The 27,270-nt window shown below is 39.5% G+C and overlaps 5 protein-coding genes across 6 annotated transcripts; 4 read left to right on the top strand and 1 right to left on the bottom strand.

Moving 5' to 3' along the window:
• Window positions 1-3,495: 3,495 nt before the first annotated feature.
• On the bottom strand, window positions 3,496-19,408 carry LOC116206403 (WAT1-related protein At1g43650-like). 2 transcript variants are annotated; one of them, XM_031539271.1, is made up of 8 exons: window positions 19,389-19,408; window positions 6,225-6,518; window positions 5,971-6,033; window positions 5,292-5,408; window positions 4,734-4,968; window positions 4,304-4,462; window positions 4,009-4,160; window positions 3,496-3,924 (listed from the first exon to the last, which is right to left on the bottom strand). In XM_031539271.1, exons 2-8 carry the CDS (start codon window positions 6,416-6,418, stop codon window positions 3,687-3,689), a joined length of 1,158 nt encoding a protein of 385 aa, XP_031395131.1. In that variant the 5' UTR covers window positions 6,419-6,518; window positions 19,389-19,408; the 3' UTR covers window positions 3,496-3,686. The 2 variants fall into 2 exon arrangements, with proteins under 2 accessions (XP_031395131.1, XP_031395132.1); XM_031539272.1 differs by lacking the exon at window positions 19,389-19,408 and having other exon boundaries at window positions 6,225-6,615.
• Window positions 13,529-17,126, top strand: LOC116206402 (potassium transporter 5-like). The gene is made up of 8 exons (XM_031539270.1): window positions 13,529-13,804; window positions 14,143-14,371; window positions 14,448-14,696; window positions 14,793-15,104; window positions 15,239-15,406; window positions 15,502-15,756; window positions 15,857-16,481; window positions 16,568-17,126. The coding sequence occupies exons 1-8, from the start codon at window positions 13,661-13,663 to the stop codon at window positions 16,821-16,823; spliced, it is 2,238 nt and encodes a 745-aa protein (XP_031395130.1). The 5' UTR covers window positions 13,529-13,660; the 3' UTR covers window positions 16,824-17,126.
• Window positions 19,409-20,225: 817 nt separating the features above from the next.
• On the top strand, window positions 20,226-22,018 carry LOC116203506 (60S ribosomal protein L9). Its single transcript, XM_031535252.1, has 3 exons — window positions 20,226-20,719; window positions 21,262-21,384; window positions 21,659-22,018. The coding sequence occupies exons 1-3, from the start codon at window positions 20,345-20,347 to the stop codon at window positions 21,743-21,745; spliced, it is 585 nt and encodes a 194-aa protein (XP_031391112.1). The 5' UTR covers window positions 20,226-20,344; the 3' UTR covers window positions 21,746-22,018.
• Window positions 22,019-22,546: 528 nt separating this feature from the next.
• LOC116203505 (L-type lectin-domain containing receptor kinase VIII.2-like) lies at window positions 22,547-26,339 on the top strand. Its single transcript, XM_031535251.1, has 2 exons — window positions 22,547-25,836; window positions 25,942-26,339. The coding sequence occupies exon 1, from the start codon at window positions 23,039-23,041 to the stop codon at window positions 25,076-25,078; it is 2,040 nt and encodes a 679-aa protein (XP_031391111.1). The 5' UTR covers window positions 22,547-23,038; the 3' UTR covers window positions 25,079-25,836; window positions 25,942-26,339.
• On the top strand, window positions 25,729-26,151 carry LOC116204400 (skin secretory protein xP2-like). Its single transcript, XM_031536475.1, has 2 exons — window positions 25,729-25,836; window positions 25,942-26,151. Exons 1-2 carry the CDS (start codon window positions 25,729-25,731, stop codon window positions 26,149-26,151), a joined length of 318 nt encoding a protein of 105 aa, XP_031392335.1.
• Window positions 26,340-27,270: the final 931 nt, after the last annotated feature.

Raw genomic sequence — 27,270 nt, 5'->3', positions numbered from 1 at the left:
CCACAAGAACCTCTACTGTGTGTTCATTTCCCAAATCAACATTCAAAACACTTGGAATTTTCTTCCCAAAGTCAATTTCTATACATACTTTAGCATAATCCAGTCTCGAGCGTAGGGCAGTAGCTCTATCCATGTAGAGTGGTTTACTAATCGCACTTGCTAAAAAGCTGATGCCTTTAGGATGGAAGTACTGAAGGGGAATTCTCCGCAATTGGGCCCACATCGGCATCTTCTTCAAACTCAGTTCCTCTTCAGTGAAAGTCGGACTCCATTTTTGCAAGATCAGAAAATTGCGCTCTACATGCCACGGTCCTGTTTCTAGAACCCATGTCATGACATCCTCATTAGGAAACTGGAAAATAAATAGGGAGCCCATGGTGCTAACCGTAACCTTCCCTTGTTTACCCCATAAACCGTTTACAACAGCAGCAATCTTTCCAAATTCGGGAGTCTTGCCCAAGAATCGACCAACAAGAGTGTAGCACCATTGGTCGAGTCCCATCTGCAGGATCTCCGATGGAGGTTTTACATTACAGTGGTCGACTCCTTCAAAGTACTCAAGATTTTGGTTTACCTTTGGAAAAACTTTTCTCCAGTTTAATGGCCCTTTCGGTGCCAATTTCTCACCGGAGATGGGTTGCGGAAGACTCTGGACACCATTTGTTACTGATTGAGGAGCCGATTCCGCCATTGCTGGTGAAGATTTGGCCTCCCACAGGCCTCTCAGCGGCGGAACCAGGAATCAGGCAGGCAGGAAGCAAGCAAGCAGGAATCAGGGGACGACTATTCCACAAGTGCACACTTCTCATGAGCATATCATCGAACACCTTACTTGCACGCAGAAGCAGCAAAATCGAGCTCCCGAACACTGGAAAGAGAACGACCAGACTAAAGCAGAGACGGAACCACCGACAGGAAGACAACACTGGAGACTGAACGACCAGACTGGAGACGACCGGAGAAGGAAACTTCGGATTGTACTCAGTGAGGCATTTCGTCGAACAGGTTGTCGGCAGTGGCTACTCATGGTCATTGTGTGCACGTCGCATACTGGTATCTGTCTCGGCTAACTTGACGGAGGGATTTTCGCCGGAGGAATGGTGGATCTGATGAAGAAATGCGAGACGGACAGTTGTTCGGTGGTTTTTGAGTTGATAGATTTGGTGGGGTGGAGGAAGAGGAATGGCGATTGCCGTTGCCGACAGAGAGGCTTCTCTCGTCTCTCCCAACCAGGAGATCACCGGCGAACAGTCGTTCCTTCAATCTTCTCCTCAACATCATTGCCCGTAAACCTTTACCTCCCCAAACTCTCGAAGTTATTACTTGTGGTGGTGCCTCTTCCTCGACCTCCCGAAACTGTCGTTCCTGCTGGTGGTGCCTCTTTGACTTCCTTGACCTCACGAAGTTGTTGTTGTTGCTGGTGCCTCTTCCCGTCACCTCCCGAAGTTGTTGTTAATGGACGTCTCTCCTCGATCTCTTGAAGCTACTACAGTTATTCCTCCCTTCTCAACGCTGCTGATGGTGATGGTAGTGGTAGCTCTTCCTCGATCTCTCGAAGATGTTGCTATTGCTGGTGGCTCTTCCTCAATCTACCGAAGCTGCTACTACTAGCGGACCCCTTTCTCGATCTCCCAAAGTTTACTTGCCCTTCCTTGATCTCTCGAAATTAATTAGTTATTTCTTGCTTAAATTATGCCTCTATATACATGTTATATATGATCGATAAATTATTTTTGGAGTGAATCTTGGATTTTCTTGTCTTGATGTTATATTACTGGTGTTTGATCGAGATTTTCTAGGGTTTGACAACAGATTGTCTACAAATTTTCAACCTGTTAGTGACAACATGTTGAAAATTTGTAAACAATCTATTGTCTATATTTTAAATTAAATTGACCCGAGTCGACACTTTAAGCGTCTTCTCAGGCCCTTTTTATATATAAAAAAAGGCTTAGGCTGATTTTTTTCCATTAACCTAGGCATGGTTTGTGCCGACGCAACAAAAGTTGGCTTAGGCACAACTTTAGTCAACGCAAAAAACGTTAGCATAGGCATGGATTGGGCCGACGTGGTAAATGTTGACCTAGGCTTGGTTTTTGCCGACGTTTGAAACATCGGCCTAAGGAGGTGTTTTCTCGACATTTTTTGAAAAGCATCGGGAAGCCTATACTAGCCATGTCAATCCTGACGTTTTTCGCGTCGGCAAAAGTCAAAGAAAACGTCAACCTAGCCCCTTTTTCTGTAGTGATATATTAAGTTTTCTGATATGAATAATTAAAGATAAAATGACCAATCATTTCGTTGATAGATTTACTTAATCTCACTTTTATAAGGCCAATAACTATTGTTATAAAAATGAAGAAAAGTTTAATATAATTTAAATAATTTTTAATTTCCTAAAAATTATGCATATTTATCTACTAATTAAATAACAATAAGTGATTGGCATCTTTCTTTAATATTTCTTTTGACATATTTTTAATTAACACAATAATAATTATTGTTATTTATTTTTCTTATTTTTTGGAAATGAATTAATTAAATTGATTATCAGGTAGTTTCTTGAGAGTTAATAAGGTTTTTTAATATAATGAAGTCTTTTGGTAATTCATTTAATACTTTTGTAATAGTAACATATATCCGAAAGTAATTTAGAGAACCATACACTTTTAGGTGTATATCTTGGTTATATCATAATGGTTTTTTAGTAAAAGTATCAGATAAATTCTTTTCATATATTTCAATATCCTAACAAATATCGATCGAAAAAATAGCATAATAAAATAAAACATAGCTTTATAATTATTATAAATAAACTGTAGACAAAGCATAAAGAATTATTATACACATACTTTTTGAATTACAAGTTATATTTTTTTCCCTGTATCCGTACTACTATAAACATTCCAAATCTATTATTTTTGGATATTATAATCATATATAAACATAAGCTGGTATTATAAATAATAGTTTCTTAATATTCCATTTATCTAACAAATTATTTGAGGGAACTTTGTTACCCGCGGCGAAGCATGGGCACATTTCCTAGTATATATTATAACTAAACCGGGCATGAACATGTGATTCTTCTACAAGCTTTTGTTATTTGCAGTTACATAGTCACTTGCAGCAGTGCGGATGTGGTGCGGACACCACGAAAACCGCAACCACACCGCGATATAAAACCGTACACCATATCCGCACTATATCCGTCGCGGTTTTAAAAATTGAAAACCATATCCGCACCGCTAAAACACCGCAGTTATTCCCACCGCACCGCAAAATTAAGTTGTATAAAAATATAGAAAAGCATAACAATTAAAGAAATAAATTAAATTAAATCCTATAAATAAAAATTATCCTTAGATTAGTATTCTATCTTTATAGTTTTATTAGCTTATTAATAGGAAAATTAAGAAATCAAGTTGGATTAGGATTGGGTTTGGACAATTTGTTGAAAAATTACCCTAATCTATATGTATAAAAATATAAATATTGCGCTGCGATTTTATCGGCGGTTTTTTCATCAAAACCATACCCGCACCGTACTGCACCGCGACGGTTTGTGAAATTAAAAACTATACCTGCATCATAACCATTTGGTGCGGTTATGCAATGCTTGATATGGTGCAGTTATCCGCAGATACAGTTTTTTACAAACACCATTGCCATCCCTAATTCACTCTTCATTGTACATCATCCTTCTTTGTGGGAGTAATCTCGACACCGGTCTGATCATGATCTCGAGCTGGGGATGAGCTTGGCACTATGACTGCTGTTGATGAAGCCCCAACAGATTCTATCTCCGCCGCCTCCACGTCTACAGTGGCAAGGTGCGCCTGCCGGGGCACCGCCTTTGACTCTTTCCTCTTTCCCCAGAGGTATGAGTACAGTCCCGTGATGATCAGAATCGTGCCCAGCACCCTGAAATTCAGATAGTTCGATATTTTTTAATTAAAAGGACTTGAAAGGGGACATAATTTGGTTGATTACAAGGGCAGCACTTACATCCCGAGCCTGATGGCCTCGCCGAGTATGAGGGCTTCTAGCACTGCCACGAATATGAGCGTTAATGGGTTGAACATTGAAGGGTAAGTAGGGCCACGCTTTGCAATCGCCCACGAGATCAAGCAGAAGGTCGCTGCAGTGGCTAGTGCACCCTGTTTGACAACCCAACCAATGCATTTAAATTACAACCCAGAACACGGAAATGGAATTACTACAGGAGTGTTGTCTTACTGTCGCAGATTCAGTCTAATGGTTCCTCATCATAATCTAGTAATTGTGTTCATGGAAAGCTTACCGAGTAGACGATTGTGAGGAGCGGCAAGTTGAATCCCAACTTCCATGCCGCACTGCTTCGATCCAAACACAAGCCTATCAACATTGACTGTACAGATGCTATGATGCAAGTCAGCATTGTGGTCCAGTACTTGAGAGGGAAGATCTTGTTCATCTTCACCTGTCGATGGAGAAGATCAGATGTACATGACCTAACACTAGAACCCGATCTACATGATAACTAATATCAACCAAATGTAAATTTTTCGATATCCAATCGAACTTTAACAGTGCAATTTTGTTGCATAGCAGGACAGAGTAGGATTTTGTTGTGTAGCAGTTTCGAGAATAGAAACAACAGTTCCTTTCTACATTGTCCGAAAATGTACTATATCGATTTTTGATGTCAAGTAAACGATCATAAATAGTTATGGAACTGCAAAATATCGTACCTGGAGCATGTACCACGTAGAGTAACAAAAACAACTGCCCGTTAACATTAGGGTTCCTCTCATCCAATTATGCTTGACATTCTTGACCAGAGCTTCGGAGTGCTTGATATCGTGGTGGAAAATGTAGAAAGACTTCCCTTTGTACAGACTAGTCGATAGCGCTCCGGCAACGCATAAAACCGCCCCAATTATCTTCACCCGTCCTGCCCAAGTGTGCAGTCTCAATGCCTCTACCCTGTCAAGAAAAACAAACATCACTCATCTTTCATTCATCGTGATGATGTGATGCACAGTATGGAGCAGCATTGCTTAGAAAGGTGCAATTAGTCCTGTAGAAGTTCATATCGATCGCTTGTGCCGACATGGTGAGGAAGAGCTTAGGACTAAATACAAATGACTAATTAATTACACGTATACCTCGTGGACATTGTTTCCTTGTATCGAATAATTAATTAACTGTTCTTACTCGACATTTTATTATGAGAAATAGATTATATATCTAGTTATAAATGTAATCATTGGGTAAGTATAATTAGCTCATTAGTGACGGGATCATACCTTGCGATTATCGCGAATATGAATGTGATTATCGGGATGAGATTCAGGAAATTGACAGCATACGTAGCCGTAGTATCTCTTAGGCCGTAATAGTACAAGCTCATTGCCGCTGTAATTCTGCACATTAAAACATCAAATTGATCACTATAACTACTTAAAGAGATAGAATGCAATCCACCGGGAAAAAAATTAGAAATGCAAATTCACTAAAAAAGAAGAAAAGAAGATGCAAATTAACTAAAATACAAATTAATTCCTCTTCCTTCTACCGGCGCCCCGACAAGTAAATGTGTAACCGGGGGAAAAAAAAAGACAGATAACTGCAAATTAATCTTACTTCTGCAAAATACTCCGGACATGTCATCGTATATATGTGCGACATTTATTAGAGTGATAAATTTCATATTGTAAATTTTCTATAAGACTACGTATTGAACGTGCTAAAATCGGGGGTTTTCGGATAAAAACGCAACTCTGTTGCTAATAAGTTGCAACTCAACTATTTTCTCTCTCGTTTGTTATAAAACTCAAAAATATTCTGTAACCATAAAAATTCATGAAGATAACGATGCGGAAAATCGAAATCGTGATTATCTCAACAAAAAAGTCGATTTTTTTTTTTCGATTTTTGAAGAAAAAAGGTCCAGAGATTTATTTTACGAAAAGGGGATCGCCTTACCCAGCTAACGCATTAAAGAAGAGCCAAACCCAAATCTTGAAGCTCAACTTCTCATTCTTCCCTCTGCATAAATCATCGGTGCAAAGAGATCTTAGTCGACAAATAAATTTAATTGCCAGACGAAAAGGTGTATACATAAAATATTGTATTGAATGAACTGAACATCAACGGGAAAGGAAACCAAAGGGTTAAGATATGATCACGTCAAATAAGCAAGGGAATTGATATATCAGGGGGCAAAGGAGCTACGACACCTTTCGAAAATGAAGGCAAATGGGGCCACGCAGATGGCGGCCACAACGTGGCGGTACGTCATGAGGGCAAAGATGAAGGTCCCATTGTTGAGGATGACTCGCGTGAGGAGCTGCAGGCCGGTCGCAAAGGCCTGGACCATCAGCATCCCCACTAACGCCTTCGATGACTCGAAGCATTTCTTCACAGACCCCATATCAATCCGACCGCTTGGGGACGGACGTGGGAAACTAACGCCTCTCCCCAGTGCACTGAAGAACGAAGAGTATAGCTAGCGAGATCATGTTTATATATATCTTTGATTTATGTAATGTATATAAAACGTGTGTGTATATATATATATATGCCGTGCATGAGATTTTCTGATACAATAGAGATATTCTCTCCGTCTCTCTCTCCCCCAATTTTTCTGAACAGACTAGTTTTATTCGTCACGCATTTGCTTTGTGTTTGACTCATCGCAAGATGAGATCACCCAGTCAAATAGACACCACTTCCAGGTGCAACTGATCCAACTTCCATCGAGCTAGTCTCTCAATGCACTTGACTAATTAACACATTCGTCGATGAGTGTATACGTGTACGCATTCAATTCATGCGTCCAATTGCCAGATGTCGCCTCACATACGGACACATGTGGCTGGAAAATCTCCTAATCCATGAACATGGTTGCATGTATACATAAATACGTAGACAAATATATGTATATGTATATGCATATATAGAGTATGAGGACGAGCAACTTTTAATTTTTACCAACTTTTGTGGGATGATTTGAAGATGATTCGCGGTTGTCAGCGTGAGTCTTTGCTTTGGACTTATGTAAAAGAAAGTAATTCTATTGCATTACCCAAAAGGGAGGGCACTAATTATTACTCAAGCTCTTTATGGTTGATAATTTAACGTGAATTTTGGCTGAGAGATCAAGAATATGTAGTAATCCATAAGGTAGTTAAAATATTATTTATATCTTTTATGTTGTCAATGTATGCACAATTCAACACAAAATATAATTGATACATTAAAACCAATCCAAGATATTGAGTAACTTATTATATATATAATTTGTATATTCTGCATTATATGTACATATACCAGCCCTCCCACACATGTTTTGCATGAGATTGCTCTCTCATCTTAGCAGAATGAATTGCTCTTTCGTCTTTGCAAAATGGATAATAAATGAGATAATATCATCAAGTTCAACGAAGAGATTTTCCAGGATTCTTTTAAAAAAATTTCCTAAAAAAAGGAGATATTTCAGTATTTTGTATATATAATGATTTTTCGGTTATAAAAGAGACCTACAATGAATATTTAAACTTGTCAGGTGATGGTAGTTATAAAATAATCTTTTATCCTCATTAATAATGGAATCATGTGTATTGGTATTAGGTATGGTATCTATTTTATATATATACAGGGCCCTGTCTTGATGTGGACTGGCCAAGTATACAAGTCTTTGTTAATTGGTATAATTATTTCTAAATTAATTAAAAAAATATCCTGCTAAGGTAAGAAGTATAAAATATAACATAAATAAATATTTGAAATAATTATAAACTGGATTTTTTTTCTCTTTTTTCCATTCAAAAATTAAAATTAATTTATACTGGCCACTCCTCCGGTGTACTCATTCCAATCAATGATTATATTAAAATTCTTATAGAGGCGGAATAAGTTATGGAAATTGCGCAAAATTTATTAAATATCCAAGGTCCTAGATATTATAATGAAAAATTACAATAGAGATTCAAAGCACATTTTTATACATTTAGGTTTGCTAGAATATGTACATGGATATTTATAAAATTATACTACAATGGAATGTAAATGCAAATAAATTAGGTAAAATTATAATAAGCAATTTTGACAGCATTTCTTTATCTTATTTTGGCCATAAAGTTTTTTTTTAATTGACAGACTATTGATTATGTGTATGTATTCTTAGATTAAAAAATCTGAAAGTGCAATAAGTTTCTCTCTTTTTTTTTTTTAAGAAAAGCAACTTGACTGGTCGATGGTTAGAACTTTTCAAATTTATTAAAAGCACTATAAAAAGTTGATGTCCGCAAACAAGAAGGATCGGTCCTAGATAATTCTTTCCAGTTTTTCGAGCTAGCTTTAGAACTCAACATCGTATATATGATCATACAGTATATTTTGCGGTGGCGCATGGACCGTTTATATATATATATATATATCAATTGAGTGCGTGTGGAAGATTTTATCAAATGCGTCCCAAAGAGAGATTAATAAGGGTAGGAGAAAAGCTACTTATTATTCGGATGAAAATGAGAGACGCGTGGCGAAGAAAAACCGTTTCATGCAAATTGCGCGTCCGAAGGGAAAGGAAGTTTGTTTTATATCACCATTGATAATAGTTTCAAATGGGACTCTCTTTGGGTGCTTTCCGACCGGGCCGGTCCGATTAAGGGCAAGACTAATATCGCTCTATTTGGTTTCAGAGTCGCGGTTTAAAATTTTAACTTTAACTTTAACTCAATACACTACACAACAAAACATACTTTTTCAAAGTCAAACTGATAGACCCCATATATTATTCAATATATAATCACATATACTACCCAATACACTACACAATAAAACTGGTGGGGTTCACAGGCCCTATATTTGTTTTTGTCTTTTTTCATAATCAAAATCAAAGTTACAAATTCAAAACTTTAACTCTGAAATCAAACGCACTGGTAAAATTTGGTTGGATGCGGTCATACTACCGATTGGGCTGATTTAATTTCAGGAGAGAGACCCATGGAAGATAAAAAAAAAAAAGAAAAAAAAGAGAGGGAGTGGGGAGGACTTGATGTCGGCCGCCAACACCTAAAAGTGAGTTAGCTAAATGCTAGTGACCTCGCCCGAATGCCAGAGGCCGACGTAGAGACCCGACCGTTGTCTTTTTTCAAACTTTTGCGTCTCTTCTTTTCTCGTTATTTAGGATTCTTTTTTATTTTTTAAAATTTTTAAAAATACTTTAATATTGCTCAACACAATATTATATATATATATATATATATATATAAAGTCTAAGTCGAATTCTCACGTCACCACATCGTCAAAAATAATAAAAGAAACTCTCTTATTTTGTCACGTCATCACTTATCTATTAAAAAATTTGTTATATATTTTATCATTAATTATGCGATAGAATATATAGATTATATACATATAACCTAACATAATATATACGATGAAACAAAATATGTAGTAGATTATAAATACATATAACAATTTACTAATCAATAAGTTAAACAAAATAAAAGTGATCAGTGAGGCCAAATTGATCTCCCCTCCGGAATACATATAACAATTTACTAATCAATAATAAAAAAAAGGAATAAAAGTAACCAGCGTGGCCTAAATGATCTCCCCTCCGGAGGTCCTTAATAAGTTCATTCAATTTTATTTAAATTATGAAATCAAAATATTCCGAGAATCTACGTAAATGAATAATCTTATATAAAATTCTATATATATATCATATATAAAATTCTATATATATCGTAATGAATAAGACTTCTCATCACTTTTCTAATATTTGTTCTTTCTTTTCTGACAAATTGTTATGGCTTTTTTACAAAGAATTACATGTGAGAGTAAGTTTTTGCATTCTCTCTTCCAAATTCTGTTTTTTTAATGAGTTTTTTTTTGTATATTTGAATTTGATCCTATGGCATTAACTTCGATTGTTTCAATAGGACCTTCAATCCAATTCCAAATTGGCTTCTCAATTGTAAAATTTTGATTGTGTAGAGTGTTGAGTTAAAGTTAAAGTTAAAATTTTTTACTTAGTAAATGTGTATTTTTGTTGTGTAGTGTGTTGTTGAATTAAAGTTAAAGTTAAAATTTTTGTGATTTTAACTGCGAAATCAAACGGAGCGATAAACACTTTGCTGAAGGCCCTCAAAATTTTAGGCCCCTTAAATAACAAATATTATATCCAAAAAACATATAACTAATTTATTCACTCGTATTATTTTCTTAGAGTAATCTCCTCAACTTAATATCTAGAATCTCATTTTTAGTAATTAGTATATTTATTAGTCAACAATAACATAATCAATTTCGCTTACTCCCTAATTTTTTCTGTCTATTAACCTCTTTAATTTATGAGTTAAATGCACTTTGCCCCCGACCTATGAGGTGAAATTAAGTTTGCCCCCCGACCTATGAATTTTGGCAGAGTGCCCCTTCAACTAATCTAAAAATAAGCAATGTGACTCCCGGATTAAATTTTGGTCATAATTCCGATCAAAAGAAGGCCCATGTTGATCACATGTCAATTTAATAGGGGCAAAATTATCACAGGGAATAATTAATCAAAAATTGGATTTTTGCAAAATTAGGCTATTTTGATCGTTCGTCTTCCCCGATGTCTCCAGCTCTTCCCGGACTGCCAGCACCACTGCGAATCTAATTGAATCCGGCAACCGTCAGCCTTCTCTGCTCGTCTACCGCAATCCTTAATTATTCTCTTGTTAACAATCTATGAGATTTTCATTGAATCAATTTTCCCCATCCTTTTGGTACTGCATGAATATATTCATTCTTTGTAATGTTCAATTAAATTAATTTTGTTATTTTTGGCCGAACTACTCTACTGTTATCTCTTCATTTGTTTCACTCTAACTTTCAATTGGTTTTCCGTGGGTTTTCTATCCATTTTCCCTCTTATTCTTTTTGTTGATGCAAGCAACAGAAAATGATAAATCATTTTATTGTTTGTTAAGAATGATAGAAGTAATAAATTTACACTGCAATTAATATATTCGAAAAAACTAATTACAAAAATTCAATTATTAATTTTTCATCTCAAAAGTTGAAAAATAAATTTAAATTAACATTTTATATTAAGCTTATTGATATATGGAGAAGGCCTCATATTAAGACGGTCGGTGTTGAGCCCTCGCATAAGGGGAGATAGACAAAGAATGTTGTACTGCATTTAGAGAGGAAACCGTCGAATATACAATGCCAAAATCATTTCCATATCGCCCGGCACTAGACACCTAACCTTTGATAATAAAATAATCGACGATTCTTCATATAGATAAAAGGTTTAAAAGGTATTAGCCGAATACATAATAATTACCTATAAATGTCGTATGAGTTGAAGGACTGATTCCTTAACGTCTTTGAGAGTAGACACACGCAGACATTGATGAAGTATGGAGCACCGCCAAATCATTGCTTGGAAGTATATGGGTACGTGTGGGGGACATTGACGAGGGTTGATCTCTATTACGGTTTTTCTTTTCTTTTTTTCTTTTGTTTGTATTACATGGTATTTAAAGTATAGTAAGTCTAGACAACCAGCCCGCTAAAAGATAAAAACTCTACCAATTTTAAATTTTTCCAATTCACAAGATTTAAATTCAAAACCTTACTTAAAAATAAAAGATGTAAAATTAATTGAATCAATTTAATGAAATTATCAGAGAGGGGAAAACGCGTTGTGGACAATTTCAAGATTTATAAACGATATATCGTCTGGGTGATGTTCTCAAGTCTATGGCACGCGAACTGTACGCTGTATATTAATTCACATCCATCATATATTCAATCAATCCTGATGTCCCATATCTTATCTCCCAAATCATACCAAATCAATTTTCTTACCATATAAATTTAACTAAATGGACATCCACTCTGATCTGTCTTTGTACGTAAGGAATGATCAGGCCACCGGCCAAAAAAAGAAAAAGAAAAAAGGAATGATTAGGCCAAATACTCGTGTTTTCTACCCTAATTTTTGGTGCATTTAGAATTAGTTCGCACGAGTGAACGAAGAGCATTTATAGAAATCGATTTGTCCCGAAATGATAACTCCGCGACATTTCACTAGTGATATCTTCATTGCCCTGCGATCACGACGACTAGCTACGGAGGTCCTCAAGCTGGCTGGTGCTCTAGGAATTGTACAGAGAAACAGAGAAACTTATAAAACATTGATGAAGCTCACTGATCTTTAATTTTAACCGTGCAATTGTTTGCTTAGCTTACGAATCGTTCAATCTACGTTCAATATCGTTAGGTATCAACCGTTAAGGGGAAGAATCAAGAAGTCAATGAAGCAAATTTAGATAGGCGATGTCGTATCTTTACATGTCTTTTAATTGGTGGAACAGAGAGAGGATTGACAGAGAAATAATTTCTCTTTTATTTTATTTTATTTTTTCTAAATGAAGAATGAAAAAAATCTTGTATGCAACGGTGATACCATACGGTAATGCTACAAGCCAATAAGGATTTGCTATTTTGATTTTTAGTAAGTAAATAAAAAAAATCTATTATTGACAAAAATAATTAATTATTAGTAAAAATAATATTTTTATGTGTTTTGTGACACAATCCTACATTATACCGTCGTTGATTATACATTCTCATGAGGAAGAATGCTTAATGGAGAATACACGAGCAAAGGACAATTCAAGATTTCCATGAAAAAGATTTTAGGGTTATCCAAAAAGATTTCCAAAAAAAAAACAGAGAGAAAAATTTTGAGAATGCAAAACTTTAATTAGTAAATTAAGATTTTATCCGTATATGTATAAAGCCCTGTTTGGATTCAGGAACAAAAAATTTTTAACTTTAACTCAACACACTATACAACAAAAACACACATTTCCCAAGTCAAAAATTTTAACTTTAACTTTAACTCAACACACTACATAACAAAAACACACGCTTCCCAAGTCAAATTTATAATCACATCTCATTTGTCCTTTTCCACAATCAAAATTAAAATTAAAATCAAAATTATTTTAATTCTGAATCCAAACACACCCTAAGACTTTTGAAGAATTTTTAACAGTGTGTTTGGTTTTAAAGTTGAGTTTTGATTTTAATTGGATTGTAATGATTGTGTTGTTGAACTATGTAAAAAAGTAATGAATAGTTAAGAGAATTTAATATTAAAAATTGAATTGAATAGATAAAAAAATTGAAGAAAAATGAAAAAAGTAATAATTGTATTGTTGATTTTTGTTGTGTAGTGAGTAAAGTTAAAGTTATAGTTAAAATTTTTAAAACCGACCTTAAAATCAAACGGGCTTTCTCATAAATATTTTTCAGAAAAGTAGATAATTCCAAATACGTATATTTATACTTATAAAAATGAAATGATTTTTTTAAAAAAATTATTCCACTATTTAAATTTTTATATGCAATTTATTTTTACCAAAAATTTGTATAGGAATTTTTTTTAGGTCTTCAACTATTCATTACTCAATTATTTCTTCTCCAAGATTTTAATTTATGACTTCCTTTATTTGTTATTCATCACTTGTTTCCATACTATTAGAGTCCAAATACTAATAAATTAGTGATTAGTGATTGATTTGCTGCTAAAGAAGTTATCCAGTCAAGAATCAATCGACTCTGCCACCCTGAAATCGAGCCGCTTCCATTCAATTCGAGGATGAGGCAGGGAGATTCAGAGGAAGAGGATACCGCCCCTGGGTCAAATCCGGATGGACATTGCGCTATTGGTGGTCTCAGTGCAAGGGGGGTCAACCAGTTCGATTCATTCGATGTTGAAACCGCCCGTGAAGGTTTGACCGAGGTGGGTTGAGAAAGGACGAATTGATCTTTTTTCTCTCTCTTTTTCTGGGTCGGCAATGAATTCGAAGGGAAGCACTCGGGCCATTTTTCAATCAAACTTTAGACATCCCCGTTCATGAAAAATGAAACGAAAAATCAAGGGATAAAAAAGAAGAGAATTTCAAAAACTCCCAGATAATTATGAACAAGAAGTGTATGAGTTTTGCTCAAATGTCAAGAAATTTGCAGTTTCTTTTAAATGAATTTGCAGTTTTTATATTAGTCTTGAGCCCCAAATTTTGCAGGTACTATTATCTTTTTGATACTAACTTTGCTCATCGGTTTAATTGTAAAATGTAGGGGACAGTTAGTTTGGAAATGATAATGAAGCTAGCGGTTCAGAGCATCGGAGTAGTGTACGGCGACATCGGGACATCACCGCTCTACGCCCTGCCAGGAATCTTCCCAGATGGGATCAAGGACGATGAGGACATCCTGGGAGCAATGTCTCTCATTTTTTACTCCATTGTCATCATCTTCATGCTGAAGTATGTGTTTATTGTTCTGTCCGCGAATGATCATGGAGATGGTAAGTACCATCAACTAATGTGCTTAGGAATACATTAAAAAACAAAAGAGTAGTAATGCAAGCAATGGCGGTACAGGCGGAACATTCGCGTTGTACTCTCTGATATGCCGGCACTCTAAGAGCAGCCTGATCCCAAATCAACAGGCGGAGGATCAAGAAATCTCCAACTACCATTTGCAGCTACCGAGTCGCCGCCTCAAAATGGCCTCCATGCTCAAGTCGTGGCTCGAGAGCAGCATAAATGCCAAGTACTTCCTCCTGTTGACCACTATGCTCGGCACCTCCATGGTCCTCGGGGACGGAATTTTAACACCTTGCATTTCAGGTGATTGAGATCTTTTCTCAGATAATTGATTCGTCATATTCTTATCTTTTCATGAGCATTCAGTATAGCATTTTATCATCAATCGTGTGGATGCAGTATTGTCGGCTGTTGGAGGTATAAAGGTGGCGGTTAGTTCCATGACGGACGACACAATCATGTGGATATCGGTCGTGATACTGGTTATCCTCTTCTTGGTCCAACAGTTCGGGACTCATAGGATTGGGTACAGTTTTGCCCCAATCCTCATGCTGTGGTTCCTTAGCATTGCTTTGATCGGCATCTTCAACTTCGTGAAGTATGATCCGACAGTAATCAAAGCTCTGAATCCCACGTACATCGTAACATATTTCCAGAGGAACCATAAGGAGGCATGGATCTCTCTTGGTGGTGTCATTCTTTGCCTCACAGGTATGTACATCGATTCTCAAATAAATTATTCAATCATGTATAAATATTGCTTCTTATCTTATATATGTGATGTGTGCCTAGCTGATAAGAAGTGCACGTCATCATCGAGTCCGGTCAATGATTTTGTTAACCAGGTTCAGAAGCACTGTTCGCCGATCTCGGCCATTTTCACATCCATTCTATTCAGATAAGCTCGTGTGGGGTAGTTTTCCCTGCCATCATGCTCGCCTACTTCGGTCAAGCTTCATATCTCCGTAAGCATGCTGAAAATGTCACCACCGTGTTCTACAGCTCTATCCCAAGTGAGTGTTAATCTATACGCATGTAAACGACCCAGTTTTAATCCATTAAGCAAGTTTCATTCATGTTGATTAATTTGGTTTCGTATTGGTTCCAGAACCGGTGTACTGGCCTATGTTTGTTGTGGCAGTGTTGGCTGCAATTATCGCCAGTCAGGCTCTGATCTCCGCCGCATTTCAGATTGTAAAGCAATCGATGGCTCTTGGTTGTTTTCCCCGGGTCAAGGTCGTCCACACCTCGGCTAAGCTCGAGGGCCAGATCTACATCCCAGAGATTAATGCCTTCCTGATGTTGGCCTGTGTCGGAGTCACCCTCAGTTTCAAGAACACTTTGCAGATCGGAAATGCTTACGGTAATCTAAATAAAACCCGACTGTCCCCTATAGTCTTCAACTGATTTTTTCAACTCAGGAAGTCGCCCTGTGATTAAGTTTTATCTCAAAATAACCGCAGGGATTGCGGTTGGAACTGTCTTTGTGATCACATCGATCTTTCTCGTTATCGTGATGGTCATGATATGGAAGACCAACATCATTTTTGTGATAATCTATATTCTGACGATTGGGGTGATTGAGCTCGTGTTTCTGAGTGCCGTCCTCTACAAGTTTGTCGATGGAGGGTACCTTCCCTTGATCTTTTCTTTTATTATGGTGTGCATCATGTTCGTATGGCTCTACGGGTACCGTAAGAAGTACAACTACGAGCTCATCAACAAGGTCTCGGCCAATGAGCTCATCAAGATGGCTTCGAGCACGAACATTAGGCGGGTCCCGGGGATCGCCCTGTTCTATTCAGAGCTCGTCCAAGGCATCACTCCAATGTTCACCCACTACATAGTGAACGTGCCCGTGCTTCACTCCATCCTCGTATTCGTGTCGATAAAGTGTCTCACTTTAAGCCATGTCCGCCTTCAAGAGCGGTTCGTCTTCATTCAACTGGAGCCACGCTATCTTGCCATATATCGGTGTGTGGTGAGGTATGGGTACAGGGATGCGAGGATGGAGCATGAGGTGTTCGAGGGGATGATGGTGAGCCAGCTCAAGGAGTTCATTCGAAACCATCAACTCAACTGCAACAGGTTACAGTTTGTCTCATGATATAAATATAAACTTTCATTGACTGTTCATACTTGTGATCGTGTCACACCTTCAAATTTTCGAGCAGGATCGAATCTGCCGAACAGGAGGGTCCACTGACAGGCGAGGAATTAGTGGATGATGCGCTGAAGAACGGCGGCATCACTTACCTGATGGCCGAGAGCGATGTGGTGGCTCCGAAGGGGTCGAGGCTGCTAGAACGGGTGATGATCAATTATTTGTTCTCATGGTTGAAGAGCTTCGTTCGAAAGCAGGACCAAATTTTCAATATCCCACGCAAGCGCCTCCTCAAGGTCGGGACCTCATATGAGATTATCGATTAATTGAATTTTAGAAGATCATATCAGCTTTTTCAGGATCATAAAGGAAGCTCATAGATATAATATACAAGGATATGAAATAAACAAAAATAAGCGAAATAAGAAAGTACACAAGTCCCATCGATCTCTTAGTTCCGAGTCGACGCCTTCCTTTTCACTTAGACTTCCTCGATTGTACGAGCTTATTTAGTATGATATGATGTAATAGTTGGAACTTGCTATAGTTAGTATAGTTCGTTGGGAATTTGGAAGTGTATCTTTCAAAAAGATTACGTTTTTACAAATTTATTATCAATAAGATTGTGACAATAAATATAGATATCAACAGATGTAAATGCAAAATACAAATATTTCTAATCACTCAAAAAAGAATATAATGCTCCATTTGGTTTCGCAATTAAAATCACAAAAATTTTAATTTTAACTTTAACTCAACACACTACACAACAAAAATACACATTTTCCAAGTAAAAAATTTTAATTTTAATTTTAACTCAACACATTATACAATCATTTATCTTTTTCCACAATTAAAATCAAAATTACTTTAACTTTGAAACCAAACGCACCATAAATATGTTTATAAGAATTATGTAAAATTAAGAATGAGTTAAAATATATCATTGGGAAAAAAAAGGAGTTGATTAGAAGATTTTAGAGGATTGTATATGAAAAGGGGAAAATGACACTGTTGGTCCTAAAATTTTGCTATTTTTTGATATTGAGTTCTAAAACTTTCAAAATGAAAAATCAAGTCTTTGGAAAAAGTGTCAACAATGGTCCTATCCGTCAACCGCCATTAATGTCCCGCCTACGTGGCGTTAACGCCGTCCATTTCGACGACATGGCCGTTAGTTTGCTGACATGGCACATCGGACCGACCGGATTACTCGAAAACCCGTGATTCTACCCGGCTCGGAGCAAGACTCGAAAGCACCAAACCTGACTTGAATCCATTCCCTCTTAAAACCCTAATTCCCTCCCTCCCTGATGGATGGAAGCAAAACCCGAAAGCACCAGTGCTTCCAGGGACAGGGTCAACAGCTCACCGTTGTTCGTAGAGCTTCCATGTTGTTCATTTAGTTTTTTTGCGATTCTTACACTAGAATGTTAAACTTCCTTTATAATAAAAAAAATTGATAAAGTAGAATCAGAAAATTCATCTCCCTCCCTTGGTCACCATGTCTGATAGCTTGAACATTTTCCAGCTTGATACTCTCTGTCTCAGGCCTCTGCTTTTGAAGAGGAAGAAGGAAGAGGAGATGATTATAAACGAGATGACGATGAACAGGAGTCGTTTCAATCCAATCCATTCTTGGAGTCGAATAAAGACAAAATTACAAGGAAAAAAACAAATGGAAACAAATATGTTCATCATCCACCAGCATTAAAGAACAGAACCTTCATTCAAACCTCACATTTTTCTTCAACAAGAAACTGAATATGTTGCCAGCACTGTAGAGACAAGCTTCAGAAATCCAAAGCGCTCAACACCGCCCCTCTCAGCACACTCATCGACTCAAACCCAAAGCTAATAATCCCCACAAGTACAGTCGACATCAAAGGAAATACATAGAGACTCGATAGCAAGATAACTTAAACCTGATCTAACTGAGTCAGTGGAGAAAAAAAAGGGGAATGAAAATCGACCGTGAAATGACTGAGAAACCATCAAAAGATCCAAACTTTCACAACCCCAAGATGTCAATTCGATCAATCTTACGAACCCTAATTTCTGTCAGCTGTCAAGGTCAATCCTGTAATAGATACAACCTTAGAAGCTTCCTCAGGTCACTGGTCGCGTCCACGAGCCCACTGGTGTTGTCTTCTTGACGCAGAATGCTGGCACAAGAAGTGAGCTGGGCGGTGGCGAGCCCTACGGCATACTCGCTCGACTGGGTCGCAACCCCTTTTAAGCCGGGGGATTAGCTCGGGCAAGCTCGGCGGGTGCTCCGTTCAGTCGACCAACCCGCTCCTGAGTTGGCCTTTTCAGACATCTTCGCAATCGGCACCTCCTCTTCCTCTTCCTCTAGTGTCTGCACCTCCTCTTCAGCTCTGTTTTCCAGTTCCGAGCTTCTCTAGCTTATTGGGTTCCAACCCGGTTTTCAAGCCAGATCTTAGGGTTTCAACCCGTCCGGAACTTTTTTGGGTTTTAACCTGGAACTTAGGATTTCAACCCGAGATTTCGGGTTTTCTATTCGGGGCAAGGGTGCCATGTCAGCAAACTAACGGTCACATCGCCAAAATGGACGACGTTAACGCCACATAGGCGAGACATTAACAGCGATTGACGAATAGGACCATTACTGACACTTTTTCCAAATCTTTAGGACTTGATTTTTCGTTTTGAAAGTTTTAGAACTCGATGTCAAAAAATGACAAAGTTTTAAGACCAATAGTGTCATTTTACCTTATGAAAAGTGCGGAAACAACCTAAACCTGTACCGCGAGTACTCCCGGCTTAATGTTAATGGTTAAGACCAATCCCTTACGTGGATTATTTTCAACCATTGGTATTTCAATTATATAGATAAATTAAAAAATTAGATGAAATATGGGAATTGGGACATATATATATATATATATATATATTTCATGGGAAAAATAAAATTAAAAGAAGTTACTGAGATTATAAAAAGTACGACATGATTTTCTTCATCACTTTATTAAAATATTTTTAAAAGAAATCTCCAAGAAATATTTTTGCAGTCAAATTTTATTTTTAGAAAGACAACATGCTCAATTTTATTTTTCGAAGTCAATTTTTTTAATGGAAAAATGACTCAATAAATTACAAACTTTATATTTTTTTATATTCTATCACAAACTATTTTTTTTGTAAGAAAGACACAAACTATCAATCCGTTATATATTTTACCATAGCGTTAGATTTTCTATCAATTTTAACCAGCGTGCTGACGTGGCACTTAATAGTGCCACGTGGCGCTCATAGATTGGTTGAGTGAGATCCACATAAATTGTTTTAAAAAAAATAAATCTTAAATTTTTAAAAAAATTGCAAAAAAAGAGGGAAGGGACCGATCGGTGGGGCTTGCCACCAGCCACCACCCCCAATTAGGGTCGCCCGTGAGGCCCCATTGATCGGAGTTTGGGGATAGATTCAAATCGGTGGGGGCCTTGTGGTCGGTCACCAATCCCCAATCGGTTTGACCCAAATGTTTGAGGCCCATCCAATCAAATGGGTCAATTAAAGATGCCCATTTCACAGAAATCGATCCAAGCTGAAATCACAAATAGAGAAACTATTTTCAAGCCCGAGCTTTTTAATAAATATTATGAATTGGGCTGACCCAAATGTTTGAGACCCATCCGTTAAAATGGGCCGAAATTATAACCCAATCGAGGCCCAAAATCAATCAAATATATTTAAAGCTGTCTCCCTCCCTGGCTAGGGCTAGGGTTTCCGAGCTGAGACTGAGAGTGAGGAGGGGCCTCTCCATCCATCCATCGCCGTCGGGAGCTTCTGCTGAGTACACAGACCGAGAGAGTGAAAGGGGAAGAAGATGAAGACGATCCTGTCATCGGAGACCATGGACATCCCCGACGGGGTCAGCATCAAGGTCAACGCCAAGATCATCGAGGTGGAGGGCCCCCGGGGGAAGCTCACCCGCAACTTCAAGCACCTCAACCTCGACTTCCAGCTCATCAAGGACGAGGCCACCGGCAAGAGGAAGCTCAAGATCGAGGCGTGGTTCGGCTCCCGAAAGACCTCTGCCGCCATCAGGACCGCCCTCAGCCACGTCGAGAATCTCATCACCGGCGTCACCAAGGGATACCGGTACAAGATGCGGTTCGTCTACGCTCACTTCCCGATCAACGCCAGCATCACCAACAGCAACAAGTCGATCGAGATCAGAAACTTCCTCGGCGAGAAGAAGGTACCATTTTTCCTCCATTTGATCACATTTCGTTTTTGCTTTGTAGACTAGTCTCTGATGGTATGAATTTGGTGTGATCTCTGTGATTAGCTTGAGTTCCAAATGCTTATTGATTGTTTGATGCTAAGGTGTCGGATAATTGTATGAAGAAATTTCCACTAGCCTGTTGATTAGTTTCGTGCCGAACGTCTCGATTTTCTGGGATTTGGAAAATTTGGCATTTTACTTCGATCTGCTTTGCTTCTCCGTTTTCAATTGTCAAAGAATATCGTCTTGGTAATTAATTGTTTATCTAATTCGAATCTTTTTACTGGAAAGTGTCAAATGCGATGCTGTGGCAACATTGGGTTGGTTCAGTTTTCTTGCTTATCATAATAAATTATTTTGCTCAATCGTCGACTGATAGCTTCTGACAAGGGCAATCTTGTACCAGTTAATGTGAAGTTATGTTGTTTGATCAAATGCTTCTGAAGGCTGATTGATGGCATGAATACACATCGACTTCAAGAAAATGAATGACTGATTGTTTTTGTGTTCATTAGGTGAGGAAAGTGGATATGCTTGAGGGTGTCTCTGTCGTTCGATCCGAGAAGGTCAAGGATGAGCTGGTCGTGGATGGAAATGACATCGAACTTGTTTCTAGATCCTGTGCTTTGATTAATCAGGTAACATCTATTTGCTGCTTGTCTTGGGCTCCTTTTTCGTGACAGAGTTAGGCTTTCCATATGAGATCATAAATCGGAGAACAATCTATCCGAGGTTAATATCCATGGACCCTGAATAAGAATGAATAGATATAAATTATTCAATGATCCTTTAATTGTCCTGTAAGTTCGAGCCTAAATCTTAGGAACAAGCATTCACATGCATTTTATATGATTTCACAGTCAGTTCCCCTTATAGTATGTAACATTGACTAACTATAATTCCTTGCAACAGAAATGTCACGTCAAGAACAAGGATATTAGGAAGTTCCTCGATGGTATCTATGTTAGCGAGAAGGGAACCATCTTGGTGGAGGAGTAAGCGAAGTAGAATGTTATATTTGGTTTTTTTATATCCTTTGTAGGGAATTTCTCTTTGAAATGGCCCTCTTTCAGCCAACTTCTTCCTCCGGACTTTGTGTTGAGAACTTCAGGGAGCTTGTTTGCGATGGGTTTTGACAATTTTGAGTCAAGGATGTTCATTTTGGGAACCATTTAGTAATGCTATTCTTCTCTTTTCCTTTTAGTTTTAAAGTGACGGGTTATTTCTTAAATGTGCCCTTTATCTTGGTTATTGCGAATACAGTTCCTTCAATGAACATTGTAGTCCTCATTCTAGAGTTGCATCCTGAACGGGTTTTTCGAGCCATATTAAAATCATTGGCAGTCCTTGACTCCTGACTGTTGAGAGAGCGAACTTCTTCACCCGATTGCTCTTTAACTTTCTTACTTTCTGAAGCTGTTGAACACAGTCAATTATCGATGGCTAGATTAAGGATAAATTCAATGCTAAAAATGGCAGATATGCAAACGCCATTGCTTTCTGCTGTCTTCCAAGGTAGGCACGATTGCAGATATATCTGTTTGGTCCCAGAAACATTGACAGTTAGGTCTTCATGATACGAATATATTCGAGGATAATTCACTGCAGGCACGCGATTGATTTCGATGTGTATGTTTTGTTCGTATACTCTGATATGTGACATGCAACTAGGAACAAGAATCATCAAGTTCCTACTGAACCAATCGAACATCTTTTAGCAAGTGAATTCCTATTCGACTTCTTTTGGATACCAAGTGAATTCCTATTTGGGATCTCGTCCCTGTAGCCATTCCTTGGTTGCATGGCCGTGAATCAATTTGGTGTATCCATCAGAGATGGGGTAGCACGGGAGAGGTGTTCAAATGGAAGACGGCTCAGGAACCCGAAAACTGCACCTGGAACGCACATTCTTTGGAGACGACCCTACAAGACAAATCATGCAAAGGTTTGATTGCAGAAACCGCACAAAACAGCGGTCGCTGTCTCTGCTGCTAGCCTTACTACCAGTGATTCCTCTTTATTGAGGTGGTGGCCTGTCTTCATGTTTATCTTTGTCTGATGCGTTGTTTCAATTGTCTCCTTTCTCATCACAACTCATATCTCCTATCTCCACCACCTCTTCCAATCGCTCCGAACCTGGAAGATTCCAGTCTGGTCTAGTCTAGGCTCGGGACGGTGCTGTAGCACCTCATCAGCAAAGCAAGCTCGCAGTACACGTAATCAATTCGAGCATGTTCTGAAGTTCCTGAAAGCCATACTGCACCAGCTGCTGCCTTTCTTGTTCTTGCAACAATGGCTTCCTCTTCCCCGTGGTTCACCTTGTTTTTCTTCTTCTCAACTTATGTCCTAGCTCTCATAACGGTTAACCAGAGAGCTGTTTCGGCTGATCAGAAGAAGAACCAGAACAGAGGACCTGCAATCAATGTCACCAAGTACCTGTCCTTCCCTGATTTCAGCCTGGACAATCCGAGGATCCTTCATGATGTCAAGCTCCTAGGAAGCGCCAAGCTCTCCAAGGATAAGTCTGCACTTCAGATTCCTGATGAGACTGAAGCTCTCGACCTCAGGCACCTGGCAGGACGTGCCCTGTACTCTTCCCCGGTCCGCCTCCTCGAGCCGACCACCAAGACACCTGCCTCCTTCGAGACCACCTTCTCCTTCCAGTTCAAGAATGACACAGTTTACAATCCTAAGGGTGACTGGGACTCCTCTCCCAGTCATGGAGGCAGCGGGCTGACCTTCATTATAGTCCCGGATGAGTTTACAGTCGGGAGGTCAGGCCCATGGCTCGGGATGCTGAACGATGCTTGTGATGAGGACTACAAGGCCGTGGCTGTGGAGTTTGATACCCGCCATAATCCGGAGTTTGGTGACCCGAATGATAACCACTTGGGCATCAACTTGGGAAGCATTGTTTCTACTAAAATCATCAATGCTTCGGATGCCGGGGTGCACCTCAAGGATGGTTCCATCCACCAGGCTCGGATCAGATACGATGGCCCTAAGCGATGGATGGAAATTCACATCGGACCGAGCGGCATTGAATTGCCCTCGAGACCTGTATTCTCAGAAAGTCTCGACCTGTCCCCTCACCTGAAAGAGTACATGTTCGTAGGATTCTCCGCCTCGACTGGAAATCTGACTCAAATTCATAATATTCTTTCTTGGAACTTTACTTCCACGAGCCAAGCTTTTCTTCGACTCCCATCTGCTGAAACATGCGAGAGCAAGATCGTCCTCGAGAACAGCAGCCCAAGGAGCGCCGAGAATGGACCCAGCAGCAGCTTCCTCATATTCGTGGGCACAGTTGTACTAGTTCTCGCTGTTCTGCTCAGTCTCTACTTTAACAGTAGGCGCAAGAAAGAAAAGTCGGGTACCGTGATTTTACCGGAGAAGTTACAACGGCCCAGGCCTCCCAACAAGCCCCGCCGCTTCACATTTTCTGAGCTTTCCTTAGCCACGAGGCATTTTGCCGAGTACGAGGTACTAGGGAGCGACTCTCGGGGCACTTTCTATCTGGGGAAGCTTTCGAACGGCCTCCAAGTAGCTGTGAAGCGGTTTTCGGTTCGGTTTCTTACTTCCAATGGATTGGACAGGAGGTGGATGATGAAAGAGATATGTGCTATCAGTCGGGTGCGCCACCCTAATCTAGTCCCAGTCAGGGGATGGTGCCACGACAGTCGGGAAACAATGGTCGTGTATGACTTCCTCGCCAACGGAGGCCTTGACAAGTGGCTTTTCGGGGCCGGGGTCTTGCCCTGGACGAGGCGGTTCAAGGTGGTCAAGGATGTGGCGGATGCCCTGGGATACCTGCATTCCAAGAAACTCGCCCACAAGAACATGAAAACTTCAAGCGTCCTGCTTGACGTTAATTTCCGGGCAGTTCTCGGGGATTTTGGTTTTGTGCTCCCCGGTTTAGGATCAAGGCGGTTCGAGTCGGCCGTGAGTCGGGCAGCGGACGTGTTTGAGTTCGGGGGCTTTGTGCTCGAGGTGGTCGCAGGCAGGAAGAGAAGGGAGCCCGATGCAGAACGGGAAGAGAGGGACTTGCTGGAGCTTGCCTGGAGAATGCACGAGGTGAATGAGAAGGCAAAGCTCGTGGACCTGAGGATGGGCGCGCTGATGAATCTGGAACAGGCCATTCGGGTTGTCGACGTCGGTTTGCTGTGCACGTTGAATGAGAGTAAAGGGAGGCCTTCAATGGAGGAAGTGACCGAGCTTCTGGCCAGCGATTGTCCAATCCCAGAGCTGCCGCCGACCCGACCGGTGTCTCTGTTCCCGTACAGCAGCGCCACTGGTCTGTGCACGGGTTACTCTTGCACTCCATTCAATTGAAGCAGTTGGATCCAGAGTGCTAGTACAGAAATTGCAGCTGTAGAAGCAGAGATTTGGCAAGGGAATCTGATAAGTCTCGACGTAACGGCCTCTTGATTTTGTATCTTTCGACGACGTCGATATAGTAAACATAATTTTGCGCCATATCCTTCACTGATTGCATAGAATTCTGAAGTCACTTCGTATGAAAGAGAAAAAAGCTTACATGGCACAACATCCTTGATTCGCATCTACGCTCATGTTTTCATATATTATCCATGTATACGACACCATGAATAGTAGAAGTACCAAACACTTAACGGTATTACGGGCCAGACTGCAGGCCCAGAGAGGCCCATCTCCATTCCCGCCACGGCCTCCATATGAAAAGGGCGGAGAGGACAATCTATAGCAACCATCCATCTGTGCCAGCCTAATTTGAGTTCATACTTCATAGAAACCATCAGAATTTGTTTAGTATCTCTTCCTTCTAAATTTAGCAATTCCCCCTGACCTATAATTACTTTGCTTCGCCTCTCCTTTCAGACCATCCCTTGAACACGCAATTCAATCACCTCTTCCATTGGCAATCCCGGCGAAGAAGCTCCCTTTCCCCCTCCCTCGCCTCCCTTCACCCTGATCCGTAGTTCTCGCCTCGAGAGAGGAACGCCATGGGAGGTTGCACGAGCAGGCCCAAGGACTTGGACATCAGCGCTGATGCTGCCCCTGTTGAGGGCCCCTCCAGCCCGGTGAAGGCCGAGGCCGAGGCACCCGCTCCGGTGAACATGCCACTTCCCCCTTGTAGATGAGTTGATACCTTCATTTTTCCTATTGTAATCTCAATCTGACGTCGCGACCTATTTCTTAAAATGGTATGGTTGCAGGAGAACACTACTAATGGAGGTGAGGCCGAGAAGGAAAAGGAAGCTCCTCTTGTAGACGTCTCCGAGCCGAAGCCTGAGGCCGAGGCCGCGACCAAATCTGTGGAGCCAGCTCCAGCCACAACCGAGGCCGAGAAGACAGAAGTGGAGGCGGAGACAAACGTTGAAGCCGCTGCCCCTGAGCAGAAGCCCGCCGATGCCGAGAAAGCCTAAGGCGATGCGCCGCTTGTCGCCGTCTTATTGATTGGTGGATTAACATGGAGAAATATTGAAAGAATGTCTTCTTGAGCTTATTGAATTGCTCGAGGATCCAGGGAAAAAAAGAAAAAAGAAAAAAAAAAAGATTTTCGAACTAAATTAAATCCCAATATAAATAAAATAATTGATTTTTTCTATTGATATGATATGATTTGTCGCGTGTAAAATTTTGGCAGGTTCAATGTTATATTGATCGTCTCGAAATCGATATGCTAAACTCGGATCAAATTAAAATTGTTAGCAACTAAAATCGTGACCTTACCTTTGAGATACCGACTTTACATTAACAAAATGAATTAGTTACTATCTCATAATGAAGTTATTGGAAGAATTATATATTGCGATTTTTAGGAAAAATTATAACGCAGTAAAGCGTATCAGACAAACGTCCAAAGCATAGGTTATAACCAATATTTCGATCAATACATATAAATTTCACATAAATCCGTACGTGTTCTTCTTTTTCCTCGTCCAAAAGTTTCACCCCGTAAAAACTGCCTTCGCATGTATTCCAACTTGAAAAATCTGTTTAGGGATCGATCTTTGCATCCCAGGCGAAATACTATCGCGTTACCCTACAGCCACTTGCTCGCCTCAGTTCGACTAGGATCAACTTGTAGAGACGGTTTTTTTGTTTTGCGCATACGAACCAAGTCGACTCATTTTTTTGTTAATCGATAAGAGAATTGCCTTTTCACCTACCATAATAAGGTAACCGCGCGCCCAATTAAGCAAGTGTATCAATTCGCCAAAACTCGAATAATTAAATCAGCAAGTGAATAATTCTTTGGTATAGTATATAGTATAAGCATATATATCGTATATCTATCTATTGCCGATATGGTGTTATATTATATATATATATATACATATACATATACATATACATACTCTCCTCGACGAAGATCATTCCATGCATCTCGGCCGGACCAGTCCGGAATAGCGACCGCCGGGAGCTTTAACGAATCGAAGGCTTATACACGAAGCTTCCGTCATGGGCCGGGCGACTTGAAATTTTCAAGGCCCAGCCCAACTAATTCTATTTCCTTTCCTTTCTGTTAATTCTTCCCCCTT

Source organism: Punica granatum, chromosome 4 (genome assembly GCF_007655135.1).
Source record: "Punica granatum isolate Tunisia-2019 chromosome 4, ASM765513v2, whole genome shotgun sequence".
NCBI lineage: Eukaryota > Viridiplantae > Streptophyta > Magnoliopsida > Myrtales > Lythraceae > Punica > Punica granatum.
This window is presented reverse-complemented; position numbering and strand designations above follow the sequence as displayed.

Excerpts from the sequence above, each read along its gene's own strand:
- LOC116206403 (XM_031539271.1), bottom strand. The coding sequence starts at position 6,418 with ATGGGGTCTGTGAAGAAATGCTTCGAGTCATCGAAGGCGTTAGTGGGG. Across the intron at positions 6,034-6,224 it reads TTTGCCTTCATTTTCGAAAG|AGGGAAGAATGAGAAGTTGA; the intron begins GTGTCGTAGCTC and ends TGATTTATGCAG. Across the intron at positions 4,969-5,291 it reads ATATTCGCGATAATCGCAAG|GGTAGAGGCATTGAGACTGC; the intron begins GTATGATCCCGT and ends TTTTCTTGACAG.
- LOC116206402 (XM_031539270.1), top strand. The coding sequence starts at position 13,661 with ATGAGGCAGGGAGATTCAGAGGAAGAGGATACCGCCCCTGGGTCAAAT. Across the intron at positions 13,805-14,142 it reads CCCGTGAAGGTTTGACCGAG|GGGACAGTTAGTTTGGAAAT; the intron begins GTGGGTTGAGAA and ends TGTAAAATGTAG. Across the intron at positions 14,697-14,792 it reads TTTAACACCTTGCATTTCAG|TATTGTCGGCTGTTGGAGGT; the intron begins GTGATTGAGATC and ends GTGTGGATGCAG.
- LOC116203506 (XM_031535252.1), top strand. The coding sequence starts at position 20,345 with ATGAAGACGATCCTGTCATCGGAGACCATGGACATCCCCGACGGGGTC. Across the intron at positions 20,720-21,261 it reads ACTTCCTCGGCGAGAAGAAG|GTGAGGAAAGTGGATATGCT; the intron begins GTACCATTTTTC and ends TGTGTTCATTAG. Across the intron at positions 21,385-21,658 it reads CCTGTGCTTTGATTAATCAG|AAATGTCACGTCAAGAACAA; the intron begins GTAACATCTATT and ends TCCTTGCAACAG.
- LOC116203505 (XM_031535251.1), top strand. The coding sequence starts at position 23,039 with ATGGCTTCCTCTTCCCCGTGGTTCACCTTGTTTTTCTTCTTCTCAACT.
- LOC116204400 (XM_031536475.1), top strand. The coding sequence starts at position 25,729 with ATGGGAGGTTGCACGAGCAGGCCCAAGGACTTGGACATCAGCGCTGAT. Across the intron at positions 25,837-25,941 it reads AGGCCGAGGCACCCGCTCCG|GAGAACACTACTAATGGAGG; the intron begins GTGAACATGCCA and ends GTATGGTTGCAG.